Source organism: Tauraco erythrolophus, unplaced genomic scaffold (genome assembly GCF_009769465.1).
Source record: "Tauraco erythrolophus isolate bTauEry1 unplaced genomic scaffold, bTauEry1.pri scaffold_59_arrow_ctg1, whole genome shotgun sequence".
NCBI classification, from domain to species: Eukaryota; Metazoa; Chordata; class Aves; order Musophagiformes; family Musophagidae; genus Tauraco; species Tauraco erythrolophus.
In genome coordinates this window covers 366,428-378,509 of record NW_028238627.1, presented here as the reverse complement: position 1 = coordinate 378,509, position 12,082 = coordinate 366,428, and the positions used below count along the sequence as shown (strand labels likewise).

The window sequence follows — 12,082 nt, the reverse complement described above, 5'->3', positions numbered from 1 at the left end:
GCTGCTCTCCAGGTCTCCTGCTCTTGGATGGCCTTTTGCAGGGCCTGTTCGACTTTCCCCCATGACTTTAGGTTTTTTCCACAACCCGAGGACTTCGCCTCCTCAGCTAACACTCTAGTGCATTTCTCCCACACTTCGGGGTGGAGAATATCCACCAGCTGGTCAATGACCCCAATTTGTAAAAGCCTCACAACTGCGAGAGTAAAATCTTTGGGTTTACAATCAATACCCCACTGCTTATGTAATTGCGATACGACCTTCACAAGGTCTTCCATCCTCCTTGTTGGTCCCGATCCGGATTCTCCCCGCCGGCGATTGCGATACAACCACTAAGACCACAATTTTCCACTTGTTGCCTTTGGTCCCAATCCTGGATCCTGTCGCTCTGGCTGCCGTTCGCCAAATTCCAGGCAGCAATTCCCAGGTTTCGGCACCACTTGTTGCCTTTTGGAGGCGTGGCGACCTGGTTCAGGAACGACACAACGACCAACTGCATGCCACTCGGGCCATTAGCTCACAGACACCAATGTGGTGGATGGCAAATGGCGTTTATTAGTAAACGACACAGTGTTATATAGCTTGGGTTTGCAACGTCGCTTCCGTCTGCTTGCATCATGAGCTGAACGCTATTGGCTACCTGGAGGAGGGGGGGGGGTCCTATCTTTCTGTACAGCGCGATATCTTCCGACCGCCAAGCCTTAACTGCCTACATGGGAGGTGGATGGTCAAGCGACCAATTGCATTGGCCATCCTTGTGAACCATGTTATATATATATACAGATTTGTAATTAATAAACGGCTGCTGCTGCTGCTCCTGCTGTTGGCGTGGGCATTTTCTCCTGCACCTGAATTCTGTGTCGTTCTTCTCTCCGTCCCTGGCACAGCAGCGACAGAGAAGGACTAGGCCCCCGCTCAGCGCCGCTGCCAGTGCCGTGAGATCGCCTCTCTCTAGGTTGCACGGGGCCGGGGGGGTCATTTTGCTGTCAGCAGTGGGCGAAGCTGTGGCAAAATGTCACCCATGGAGCTCTGGGAGCAGCAGAAGGCGTTGGGCTCCTTCCAGAGGGGAAGGGAACCGGAGCGACAGCCGGGGCGAAGAACAAGACGAGAGCTCAAGTCTAAAAACGTTTAATTTGCCTCCACCGGGCTCTCCCCCCACGGACTCTGCTCCTCCCCTTGCTGCCCGGGCTGGCAGCGCTGGCTTGCTCCTTCTCCCGGCTCTGGAGAACCAACTGGCGCAGTTGGCCACGGTCCAGCGGCACCTCCACTGCACGAGAAAATGGCCGCCCCGTCACAGCACCGCCGCGGGCGCCACACCCCGGGGGTGGGCCGGGCTGGTTGGGATTGGCCAGGGAGGACAGCTGGCCAGCAGGGGATTGGCCGAGCAGCCAGGGGGCGCTCGTGGATTGGCTGCGCGGCCGTGGCCCCTCCCTCCCACCTCCCACACTCACGGCCATCGGTGGCGTCCACGGTGTCCGCGGTGTCCTCCAGAGCGGGGGGCGGTGGGCAGAGCTGGGCCCGATCCATCCCATGGAGCAGCTCCGCGCCGCCCAGCATCGGGTTGGCGACGGGCTGCGGCGGGTACGTGTCCTGGGTCGACACGTAGCGCCGGAACGACTCCGCCAGCAGGAGCTCGGTCACCATCTCCTCCATGACACCTGGTGGGAGGGAGAGCTGTGCCACAGAGCCCCCGCCCAGCCCTGCCCAGAGCCACCCGGCTGTTTGCTGGGCACGGGCTGGGACGGGACTGTGCCAGTGGGCAACTGGGGCCTGTTGGTTTCCCTCGGGCGGGGTCCCACACCCACAGCCCAGAGGAAGGCTTGGGGCTCCATGGGCATGTTCATACAGCTCCTTAGCTCCCAGACTCACTGGGAACTGGACACCCACACAGGAGGAGGAAGGGGAGAAAACCAGCTCGAACGACAGCAGAGTGCGAGGGGTGGGGACATACAAGAGCCAGGGCACACGGCGGGGAAAGACGGGCAGCCCCGACTCACCGAAAAACTGCTGCACATTCAGAGGGGACATCTCCCCGTTCTCTCCCAGTCGGGTCGTTATCCTGGACAGGTCACACTTGGCTTTCTTGAACAGCGCCTCCACAGTGGATTTGAGCTGGCCCACGACTCTGCTGCTTTCTTTGCATTTGTCCTCGTGCCAGTTCGCTTCCTCAGTTGTCTGCCCGAGTTTTTCCTATCAGCAAAGATTTTGGCAGAGGTCACACCAGTCCCCTGCTCTTCCCCCCACCCCAGTGCTGGTCAGTTCCAGTATGGACACTGGAGACATCCCAGTTCAGGGATGCTCCTGTCCCTGCAGGAGAAAGACCCTACGAAGGGGGTCCCAAGCTCCCCAACCCACAGGTGAGGCCCCAGGCGCTGAAGGACCAGGGCTGGCAGGAGCCCTGCAGTCACCCTCTCACCATGCACTGGGGCCTCTCAGGAGACAGGGCTACCAAAGCCACTCCAGGGCCCTTTTCCGCCCACACCTCTCCAGCCCTTGGCCGGAGCACTGTTGACAGGACCAGACTCCCCAGGACACGTGCTGGGATGGACAAGGATCTGCTTCCCTTGCAGAGGGAAATCTGGGCTGCCATACCTCCAGCTCCTTCAGGACATCAAGGCTGCTGCTCTCGGCGTCCTCTTGCTCTCTCACGAGAGATGCAATTTCGTTCTGTGTGAACACAAGCACGGAAAGGGATTGCTGGAATTGAATTGGACATTGCTGGACGCTGAATGTCCACCAGATGTGCCCAACAGAGCCTGGGGACCAGGGACATCCCGCTTGACCCCTCTGGGGACCACTGTCCCAGCCCAGGAGGGCAGGTGATGACCCCACAATGGGCAGCACTTCCCACTGCAGCCAGCCCCACCGGTGGCTGAGGTGGCTCTTGGCCCTCCTGGATAGTGCAGTATTTGTGCTGGGTACATGGTGGCAGCATTGAAACAGTTTTAGCTCTGAGAAGGCAGCGGGGTCTGACTAGTGGAGTCATATTTTTGGCTGCCCCTTTGCATTCCCCTAGTCGTGCCATGTGGCAGGCTGCGAGCTGGGCTCTGGTGTGGGCAGTGATGCTGGACACATGGGACGGGAAAACCACCCCAATTCAAAAGTACCAGCTGAGAAAGGGGAGAGATGAAGAGCCCGGAACAGACCTGGAGGTCACGGATCCTCTGCTGCATCCGCTCTATCTCGTTGTTCAGCTCAACAACAGAGCTGAAGCGCACAAAGTTGTTGTGCTCTTTTAGGAGGAAGCTGTTCACCAGCCCATCAAGGTCCCTGTCCTTTGCCATTTCCAGCAGATATTCATAAGCCACTTCCCAGCTCTCGAAGGTCTCCCATCGGAACTGCTTCTCCTCCTTGGCTGCCTTCAAAGCTGAGGGTGAGACGGAGACCCTGAGTTGTGCGTGTCCCCACGGGCTGCCCTTTGCAGAGCCTTCCCCTGTGGGTGCGGTGGGGTTTGGCAAGGAGCTCGGCACAGGGGGGGAGGAGTGCTGGAAGGGCAGAGGGAAGGGGGCAAACACAGTGGGATCCCTCTCCAGGAGGATTAAAAGGAGCCATGGGTGCACAGAGCGGCAGGTCTCTGCCTCCCCATCCCTCCCTCTGGCCCATGGGCACCCCAAGACGCGGGGTGCTGGCTGGTCTCACTTGGTCATCACTGTTTGTCCTTTTGGCTTGCAGAGGAGAGGTCCTGCCTTGGCGTGCAGCGTTATAAATCGCTATAAGCAGCCCCCTTGCCAACCCCAGACTCCTGGTTTGCGGTCCCTGTTGCACGTATTTTCCCTCATCCGATACCTTTTTTGGCTTTGGCCTGTTGCTCCAGCTCAGAGCGATCTGTACTCTTCATAAACATGAAACTTTTCAGCTTGGTGTCCTGGGCAAGGACACGCTTCCGCTCCTGAAGCTCAATATTGTAGTTGCTGGTGTCCTCAGCATGCTGTTCTTTCGCAGAGGAAATGCGTGCCAGAGCCTCCATCCTGCCCACAGACAGCAGCAGGTTACACCACGTGTAGGTACAAGGATTTGCATTCCTGGCAGTTCCCGTGCATCTCCGGCCTCCCTGCACTGACCAGGCACCCAGCCCCTCGCGCCCAGCTCTCATCGAGAGCAGGGAATGCTCTCTTTGAAGTTGCAGTCACCCTCTCTTCACATTGACACTCATCACCAGCACTGCCCGTCTGTGCCAAGGTTGTCACAGAGGGTTCGCAAGGCCACGTACCGCTGCTCGTAGGCTTCTTTACATTCCTTAACGGCAGCGTCCATCCCTCTCCTCTGGTGATCCAGCTTCTTATTGATCTTCAGGTAGTTTTTGTCCAAAATCTTCTTCTGAATCCACAAGCTTTCAATCTCGTCTCTAAGCATGCTATTTCTCGTCACGGTGGTATCAAATTGGACAGTGACCTGGGGAGAGGGAAGCAAACGGTTTGAAGCTGGTGCAGGACTGGGAGGCTCAGGTCTCTGCTGAAAGACCTTGACCAGGGCTGGGACAAACACAGCCCAAGAGATGTTAAGAGATGTTAATTTGGCCCCGCACTATCCTCCTCCCCAAGACAGAGGGGACAACAGTAGGCCTGGCTGATGGCAGCAGAGACCTGGAGCTGCCATTGTCCAAGGCGAGGTGCTTCAGGCAGCTTGGTTTTCCCACTAAAGAGGTGCAGACCTTCAGGCCTCTTGGCATGGCACCAGTGCTGCATTTAGCTGTCATCAAGCTAGAAGAGGCCTTTGAGAAAGCCTGGCAGCAATCAGGCCAGGGGAACAAGCCAGCTCCTTTACACAGCTTGTGTCAACCAAATGCATTTGCACTGTTACCTTCTGTCCTCACCAAAAAGGGGTTTGCACACAGGCCCCAGCGTGGTCCTGCCCGTGGTCTCCAAAGCTCTGCAAAACGCTTGCTTACGTGGTTTAGCCGCATCTCCAGCATCTTCATCTGCTTTTGTAGCTGTTTGCTACTGTTGGCTTCCTCCACCTTCAATGCCATCTGCCTCACAATCTCTTTTTCCAGCTCTGGTATCTGCACACACAGAGAAAAAAAAAGTATAATCTCCACCCTTACGTTCTGGACTCTTGTCAGGACACTCAGCCAAAGAAAATACCCTCTGTTGACCTGAACTACTGCAACCGTGTCATTAATGAGCTCCCAGTTAGAGAGGCAGCATTAATCCCAAAGGATCCCATCCTGCACATGCAGAAACATCAATCATAACTAGGAATGGATTTATTTTTGTGTCACGAAGGAAACACAGCTGCCTGTGGAGGGAAATTCAGCAGGTGTTGGACAACGCACAGCCAGCACTGTGCAGAGCAGAAGAGGCATCGAGGACAGTTTTTTGGTAGTGATATTGTGCTGGCTGGGCAGGGAACAAAAATGCTCCATTTTTGCCTCTTTTTTCAGGAGAAAAAAGAAGTCAAGGGAAAAGCAGAGGGATGTTGCGTGACCCCAGGCAGCTATGTGCCATCAAAGAGGAGCTGCAGACACCAGTGGGACAAGAAGGCTGCGAGTCAGACCTCCCTTTTCTAGCCAGTGCTGCTGACTTGAATGGGACCCTGGCTCTATCCATCTGTCATTGTCATGTGCCTTTTGCCAGGGAGCAGCATTATATCCCAAGGCCTGAATTAAATGCATCAAGGAGTCTCAGCCACAGGGCTCGCTCTGTGACTCCACTCTCCTCCACCACGCACAGCCAAGGAATGGTCCAGATGCTCTTACCTGCTTGTCCAGGTCTGCTAACTTGGCTTTTCTCTTTGTAATCAGAGAATCACACTGATTCCTCATCTCCAAAAGGCCCTGGAGCTCCACACATCTTTTGTTTTCCTGCATTTCATTCCTCTTGGAGGAAATCTGGCTCAGAGTTAATGACAGGTCTTTATGTTCTTGAGTCAGCGACTCTATTTCTTGTCTGTAAAAATGGAACGACAAACGACATTTAGCACATCCCTCCTGCAAGGCCGGAGCAGGTCCTTATCGCTCCCCACCTCATCACCGAGGTCCCCGGATCTTGGCACGGAGGAACTCCCCGAGCACAATGCAGCCAAGCGAAGCGGCGCTCACCTCTGAGCCTCCATTTGCCGTCTCACGTTGGCACCGTAAGATTTCCTCTTCTCCGCTGCTATCTGGAACTGCTTCTGCAGTCTCTGGATTTCAGCTTCAGCCAACATTTCTTCATTTTTCACAGAGAAGCTCACAGCCTTCTGCTTCAAAGAGGACCCTCCCTGCTGCCACAGAGCAGGAGAGTTTGGTCACTTGAGCAAACAGGGCCAGTAGTGGGAGACAGCGGAGCTGGACACAGCGGAGCGCGTTAATGGCATCACCATCTCCGGCTGTTCCGTCACCACCTTCAGCTCTTCGCTGCCACCCAACATATTCGTTGCCTCCCAAAAGACTGAGCCACATGAACCAACTCCCTGAGCGCTTCTGATCCACTTCAGAGCAAAGTCCACCTGGTGCTTTGCTCTCAAGTAACCCGCTCCCGTGCTACCTCCGCTCCCCGGGCAAGGAGGCGTTCACAGCAACCAAAACCAGTGCCCATCGGCCACTGTGGCTGAGCCACAGGCAGCACCTCCATTCCAGGACAGGGGGCAGACCTCCAGCAGCGGGGAGGGCAGGCGACAGCAGGTTGTCACCTCTTTTATCACCCAGAGCGATCGTGAGGACCACGTGAGTCAGAACCAAACCTGTGCTGGGGACGTGAACGAACCCGGCTGACTTTGCCCAGGAGCGGAGCGGCAGCACTGCCATCCCCGGCTGTGGGCAGGTGACTTCTAGATGAGAAACCACCGAGTTAGATCCACCACTCCCTGTGTCCTCCTCAGCTGACCCATATTCCCCACCCCTGCCTCTCCCAACATCCAAATCACAGCCCACGGCCTCATGCCCAGCACAGGTGGGCAGCAGAATCCGCCCACCGCAACCCAGCACCCTGCTGCCCAAAGTGGCTTGTGCTTCAGTTTTTACCTTTGAGCCCTTCATTTCTTCCAGCTACTCCGCAGTTGATCTGCGGGTGCCTCGGGAACAAGGAAGCCTCCGCGGGGACAGGCCTGCTTTCTGAGGGCAGAAATGAAACCTGGGTGAGGAGGTGGTTGGGCCCCCCTGCCCGTCCCTCAGCACCCGCTCACGGGTCTGGCACATGAGGAAACCATCACCGATGGCTGCGTGATGAATAAAAGGAGAGCGTTTTGTCCTGGTTTTAGCTGGGACAGAGTCAGCTCTTCTTTTTAGCAGCCAGCAGAGCTCCGTGTTTTGGTTTCACTCAGAGGCTCGCCCTGAGAAGAATGCTGATAGCAAGCTGATGTTTGTGGTTGGACGTGAGACTCCAAGGGCTTTTCAGTGTGCCAGAGTGCAGAAGCACGGCGGGATAAGGGGGGAGCATGGCCGGGACAAGGGGGACACGATTCCCCTTGTCATTTGTGGTGGAACTTGCCAATCAGTATTCCATATCATGCAGCGCCATGCCCAGTATAAAGGTGAGGGGCAGCCGGACAGAAGGGCTTTTGCGCTTTGGCTCTTTCGCACTTGCTGCGCTTTTGCTCTGTTGCCTTTTTTTTTTTCTCTCTCTCCCAGCACTCCCACTCTCGGAGCTCTCTCTCTCTCTCTCTCTCTCTCTGCCCCTCTCTATTTCGGGGCCTCACGTTCGTCCGGGATTGCAGCTTCGGGACGAGACGGGCTTCGCATACGAGGGGGTGGTGAGCATCTACACTGTATTAAATCATCTGTATTAAATTGTTCTTATCTCAACCCATGGATTTCCCATTTCTCCTTTAATTCTCTCCCTCATCCCTGGGGCTGGGGGAGGGGGAGTCAACGACTGTGGGGGGGGCGGTTTGGTTGCTGGAGGGGCCTAACCCACAACACGTTTGTAGTCACGTCACTGCGAAACACGCTCCTCTTCCCGAGTTTGTAAGTAGGGGATGAACAGATGGTTTAAGTTATTCCACCCCGTTTGGTACCCGGGTTTCCACAGAAATCCTGGTGAGGCCAGGTCCCCTCGTGCCAGCAGGCAGAGCCCTCGGGGAATGCAAGTTGGGGATATCACCTGGTTTCAGCCTCCGTCCCGCTGCAGCCAGGGAGGGAGGGCACTGGAGCTGACCCCGCAGCTCTCACCCCCAAAACTGGTCCCCCATAGCCCCACTGCAGCCACACGGGCTCCCCTGTCTCCCCTCGATGCTGCTCACCTCGCTGCAGGATACTGCAGTTCCTCTCCAGCCAGGGGATGGGACCACGGCGGTGGACAGGTATTCCCCAGGCACAGCCTCTACTAGAGAGAAGTGCAGGAGAGACAACCATCCGGCAGGGAGCCAGTCCCAGTCTGGTCCTGAGCCCCACGCTGCCCCAGGCTTTATAGCTTCTGGTTGCCATGGCAGTGTCATCGTAATGGATCGTGGACACGTTCTCCATGGAGACCATCACCATGGAGGACAAAGGAAGAGTGTGGCCAGGACACGCCCGCCCGCCCACCCACCCCATGGTGGGTACATAGACTCATAGAATCATGGAATGGTTTGGGTTGGAAAGCACTGGCTGTCTTCGAATCCGTATCCTGTCACAAACACATGTAATAAAATTCTATATATAAGTTTCTGGAAACTTCATAATTAATATAAGGAACTTGGCCCATAGTACTACAGGTGTTGGTCCCTAGGTAAGTTGGACGAACACCCTCTGATTTCGTGGGCTGTCAAGGAAAGGCAGAGGGAGTCGGACACAAGGGTCCCGCCTGACTTGGGAAACTGATAGCCTGGTCTCTCTGACCTCGTAACGTGACAGCTCCTAAAAGAGGAACCATATTCGGTTGTAAAAAGTCTTCAATTCAGAGTCCAGGACACTTGGTTTGAGCAATGAGTGATGGAACCTGGATGACACATTTACCTCTGGATGGCAAAGTAAAGCAAATAACTCTAGCCATGCCAACATTGTGTCCGATTTGGAAAAAGGCTCCTTTCAGAGGAACTTTAGAAAACCTGAAATTGGAATGAACAAAAAGGTCAGAAATAAATGAAGAATGGAATGAACCTTCATCAGGGGCAAAAATAAGTTGGGCACCGAAATCCTTATTGACTCCTTTGGTGATATAGTGTCATGGTTTGATGTGGAGGGGGGGTGGTTCTGGTGGCAGGAGAGGGGTTTTGCTCCCTGCGACCTCCCCGGTTTTGGAACCGGGTTAGGCTTAGTTCTGGCCACCACATCAGACTGCCATCCCCCTCGGGGTTGAGCCAATAGGGCGCCTCTGCGAATTGCCCTATTTAAGTCAGGACAAAGGGACCGGAAAAGGTGCTTCGCCCAGGATCAACCAGAGAAGGGAGGAGGGCACTGCCCCCGCTCCCTGGCTCCCGGCCGGGCAGCTGCCTGCGTCGGGCCGGCGCCGCCCACGGAGAATGGCGGCGGCGGAGCCAGCTGGGGAACTCGGGGGCACCCCACTCCCGGGGTGCCCACTGGGCTGAGTTCACCCAGAGAGGACTGAGATCTGAGAGAAACAGCCGCATCGACAGCAGGTCAGTGAGGATGGAGCGGGAGGAGGTGCCGGAGCCGAGTTTCCCCTGCGGCTGATGGTGAGATGGCAGGCGGCCCCCCTGCAACCAGGACGGCCTCGGTGGAGCAGAGACCCACTCGCAGCCCGTGGGGAGAAGATGCCTGAGCCTGAGGATGGTCGTGTTGGGGTGCACGACAAGGCAGAGAGGCATCTGGAGTCTTCGTGACGACCCACGCCGGAGCGAGTGGCTACAGCTCCCTAAGTACCCGAGACTGTGGTAAAGCCCACACCGGAGCAATCTGTGGGGAAGGATTGTTTCCAGTGGGCTGGACTCACGCTGGAGAAGTTTGTGGATTTTTCCTCGTGGGTAGGGGATCCATTGGAGCAGGGGAAAAGGGTGTAAGGACTCCTTCTCCTTTAAGAAAGAAGCAGCAGTAACAGCACGGAATGAACTGACCTGCACTCCCCCAGTCCCTGCCCCCTGTGCTGCTGGGGGGAGGAGGTAGAGCCGGGAGGAAAAGGAAGGTGGGGGGGGGAAGGTGTCGGTTTTAAGATCTGGTTTTGTTTCTTTCTGTCCTCTCAAGTAATCGGTTTTTGTTTCCCTTTGTCCTTCTAAGTAACCATTAATAAACTGTTTTGCTTTGAGAAAAGCTCTGCCTGTTTTGCCCAGGACCATGGTCGGTGGGTGCTCCCTCTGTTCTTGTCTCAACCCTCAGTCCCTTTGTTTTTTTTTCTCTCCTCTCTACTTTACTGGAGAAGGAGAGACTGTGTGAGTTTTAGTTGCTGGATCAGCCTAAAACCACGACATATAGAAACGGATTGGATATACCAGCTAACAGGTCAGGTAGAGAAGCCAGCAAATGGGACCAGAAAGAGCAACCTGATCTAGTTGGAGATATCCCTGTTCCTTGCAGGGGGGTTGGACTAGATGACCTTTGAAGGTCCCTTCCAGCCCTAACGATTCTATGATTTGAATATACAATTACAAGCCACCTCAAAGATGACTTTACAAAACAGAATGGCTTTAGATCTGCTCTTACTCCAAGAGCACGGGGTCTGTAGGCACCTGACAGATAGAACTGACCATTGCTGGGCACACATTCCAGATGTGACTCAAGATGTAGAACATGACTCAGACTTACCACAGAAAGTGGAGGAAACCACTCAAGAACTTCAGTAGAACATGTAAGAAAGCTGGATAGATAAAATTTTTAATGGATTAGAATGGAATTTGAGTTCTTGGGTAAAATCACTAATTAGCACTACAATGTTCTTGTTAATACGCTTTGTGGCAATTACTTTAATTTATTATTGTTTGAAAAGACAAATAACAAGACTGCATTTAATGGGATAATTAGCCAGACAGCAGGATGAAACAGAATCAATCCCAAGGCTCCCACCAGCACGTAGTGAATAAATTACTAACAATGCACTACAGAAAATATTCAACTTTTAGCATTAAGATGAAAGTATTTAAATGATTTTCAAAACTTTCAAAGGGGGAAAACGTTACAAAACTTGACAAAATAATCCAGATTTAATCAAGTTAAAAAAAGAAAAAAGTTAGGTAGAAAACTGGAAAGCACAATGTGTAAGTTGGGACTGTTAAGTTTAGCGAGTAACTATAGAGACCTCACTAGGAAATTTCTGGATCTTTCTATGGATTGTTTTAAACCAAGGAACCACAGATACCTCCTCACCCAGCTACTGCATTTTTCTGTGTTTTGTTTTAAGAAGTTAGGGGAACCGTCACGAACACCAGCTGTGGTGCCTGGAAACCCCCTTACTCCTTCCCATCTTGATTTGAATATCAAGGATTCTAATCAGTAAAATTAAGCAGAATTAACCAATGATCGTTATAGAATAAGAATACTGATAAGGTAACACAGCAGCAAAACAAATCACTTTAAAGGTCAAATTTGCAAGCGAGGATAACATGCAATTTTATGTAAAAGAACTTCTGTAACGATGACAACAAAATGAGTGTATAAAATCTTGTGGATTCGGATGCGGGGGGGTCACGCTTGGACGGAGCTGCCCCCGCGCTGCCATAACGCGGTGCCTGTTTATCCGCCTTGTGCAGGTGAATTTCCTTCCCGGCTGGTGACAATTCCCCTTTTCCAGGGGCACCCCGGCCCCCACCGCTTCCCCGCCCCAGCGCTGGGGTACGCACCCCCGGTATCCCCCCAGCCCCGCAGGGCACCCCAGAGCCCCCAGCCCCACAGCCGGGGGGCGCCCCGAGACAGCCCCTTCCCGCGGCAGAGCGGCTGCCCAGACCCCAGCCCCGCGCCCCCCGGCCGGGGCGGGGCTGCGGCCCGGACACCCCCCTGCAGGGGCACCCCCGGCCGCGCAGCCACCGCCCCTCCCCACAGCCGAGGGGCCGCCCCTGAAACCCCCCTCAGCGCAGGGACAGGGACAGACACGGACACGGCCCCGCCGCCCCCCAACACCCCTCCCCGGGAAGGGCGGCCGGTACCCGCCGGGCCGGGCCCGCGCTCACCTGCCGGCAGCTCGGCGCTCCGCTCCCAGCACTGCCGCCGCTCTCGGCCGCCGCGGCGGAGGGACGGGGGGGGGAGGGCGGGGCCGGCCGGCGAGCGGGACAGGGACCGGGACCAGGAGCCCCCCGGCCG

The 12,082-nt window shown here is 55.1% G+C and overlaps 1 protein-coding gene across 1 annotated transcript; it reads right to left on the bottom strand.

Annotated features, from left to right (window-relative positions):
* Positions 1 to 259: 259 nt before the first annotated feature.
* Positions 260 to 6,348, bottom strand: LOC104375128 (coiled-coil domain-containing protein 63). Its single transcript, XM_086630907.1, has 12 exons — positions 6,298 to 6,348; positions 6,038 to 6,201; positions 5,696 to 5,885; positions 4,886 to 4,999; positions 4,208 to 4,389; positions 3,784 to 3,965; positions 3,144 to 3,364; positions 2,590 to 2,664; positions 1,995 to 2,187; positions 1,449 to 1,655; positions 1,161 to 1,264; positions 260 to 463 (listed from the first exon to the last, which is right to left on the bottom strand). Exons 1-12 carry the CDS (start codon positions 6,346 to 6,348, stop codon positions 260 to 262), a joined length of 1,887 nt encoding a protein of 628 aa, XP_086487033.1.
* Positions 6,349 to 12,082: the final 5,734 nt, after the last annotated feature.